General features: G+C 62.4%; 1 protein-coding gene across 1 annotated transcript in view; it reads right to left on the bottom strand.

The window, feature by feature from the left end:
- BCOR (BCL6 corepressor) overlaps nucleotides 1-1,856 on the bottom strand; it is a 21,559-nt gene that overhangs the window by 8,453 nt on the left and 11,250 nt on the right. Inside the window, exons 10-12 of the mRNA XM_015565791.1 lie at nucleotides 1,370-1,729; nucleotides 522-838; nucleotides 5-234 (exon numbers count right to left, since the gene is read on the bottom strand). Coding sequence (XP_015421277.1) covers nucleotides 5-234; nucleotides 522-838; nucleotides 1,370-1,729 — 907 coding nt within the window. The remainder of the gene's footprint in view (nucleotides 1-4; nucleotides 235-521; nucleotides 839-1,369; nucleotides 1,730-1,856) is intronic.

The following is a 1,856-nucleotide window of genomic DNA, read 5'->3' as shown; positions in this document are numbered from 1 at the left end:
GCGCTGCAGGAGGGTCTCGCCTGCGTTCTTGTTGACAATCAGCCTCCGTGCCTCGGGGGGCATGGGGCGCGACTGCGTGGCCTCGGGTGGGGAGCTGGAGCGGGGCAGCTGGGAGGACTGCGACGCGGGTAGCAGTTGCTGCAAACGGTCAAAGGGCTTCTGGTCCTGCTTGGCCGGGGACAGATCGTAGTCGGAGCTGGACTCGGGCCGCTTTCGGACTCTCCTGACGGTCACCTGTCACAGAGGCGGGCAGCGCACACGCGTGAGGCCGGCAGCCTCCCCGGCCTCTTCCCTGGGTGGTAAACGCCCGAGTGGAGGCGGGCAATTTCCCTGCTTTTGTTGCGGGGAGGGGTGCTGGGGGCAGGGATTCCATTCTCGCTACTTTGAAACTTCACTACCACCCAGGAGCCATGCTCCCACGATGGGGGAGTGACCCTGGGAACGGAGTCCAGGCAAAGGAAAGCCTGGTGCCCAGCAGCAGGTGTCCCCCAGGCCCAGGGACCGGCGAGGGGCGGACGTACCTTGCCGTCAGCGTTGTCCACGTAGTAGTCCCCGGGCAGCGGCAGGCGCCGCGGCTCCTGCGGGATCAGGTGCTTGGTCTTGCACAGCCTCTTCCCGGATGGCTTCTCGCCGTCGGTGTATTTCTGCAGCAGCGCGGCCTGGCAGTCCTCCTCCTCGTCCGTGCACAGCACATCTGTCTTCGGGTTTTCTTTAATTTTCGGATGTTTGGCAGGCGGCCTCGAGGCTGGCGTGCAGCTTGGCTGAGTCTGCTTTTTGCCGCTCGCATTGGGGGATGAAAGGCCCTTCATGGGCGGAGAGGCGGCGAACACAGGCAGACCTGCACGCGGAGGGCGAGAGGGGGAGAGGCGTTAGGGAGCTGCAGCCGGAGCGGAGAATGGCCCATTGTCGGCGCCCCCCCCGCCCCCCCCCCCCAGAGCGGCCTCAGGAGATCTTAAAGATATACCAATTCCGTTTTCAGGGCGTTAATGTTTTAATTAGCCCACATCCAGACGTCAAATAGGTTAACCCACAAAGCGCTGTGGTGGGTTTCTCCAGGGGCGCTCTGCCTCCCACCCACGGGGTCTGGGAGCCTACAACCTGCCCGAGCAGGGCCAGTCTGGGTGCCGAGGACCCAGCGGCCAGACACGCCCGCGGCTGAGTGAGTGCCCGGGGGTCACCCAGACTCCCCGGCGAGGAGCAACCCAGGAGGTCCAGCTGCCACCTCTCAGCTGTGCTCCTCACTGTACATTCCAGAAGGAAGCACGGGGGCTGGAAGGGCATCATGGAAGAACTCCCCGCCTGCCGCCACCTACGTGGCTCAGGTCCCCCTCGAGGGCCCTTTCCCACCCCCAGGGGGGCCTCCGCTTACCTTGCTCATTGTCACTGCACTTGAGGGCCTCTTCCGCCCAGCTTCTGTTGCCTCTGGTCTCTGCCCTTTTCCTGCCAGGCTTCTCTTCGGAGAGGCTATTGCCCTGGGCTGTGGCCTCAGGCTGACTGGCCTGGGTCACTTCCTTCCTGCCCTGCCGGCCAGGTTTGCTGTCTGCTGCCGACACCTGCTGCTCCCACTGTTCTCTAAGGTGCAGCAAGTGGCGTTGCTTTTTAGGATGCAGCCCTGTTAATTCAATGCACACCTTCAGGTTGGTCAGCTCATTATAATGTGGGTCTTCTAAGTGGTTAGAGGAACTGTTTGTCATTTCCCTCTCAGGCCAGTCATCTAATGGAGAAATAACTACAAATTAATCAAAAAGCCTCCCGGGAGGGGGAACCAACTGTCTTACCCATCACTAACGGGGGTGGGGGAGGGGAGGGGAGGGCACTAGCTCTGCCTCTGGCTTTGGGGGAGGGAGGTGTGAGCG

This window comes from Myotis davidii, unplaced genomic scaffold (genome assembly GCF_000327345.1).
Source record: "Myotis davidii unplaced genomic scaffold, ASM32734v1 scaffold960, whole genome shotgun sequence".
In the NCBI taxonomy this organism is placed as follows: Eukaryota; Metazoa; Chordata; class Mammalia; order Chiroptera; family Vespertilionidae; genus Myotis; species Myotis davidii.
This window is presented reverse-complemented; position numbering and strand designations above follow the sequence as displayed.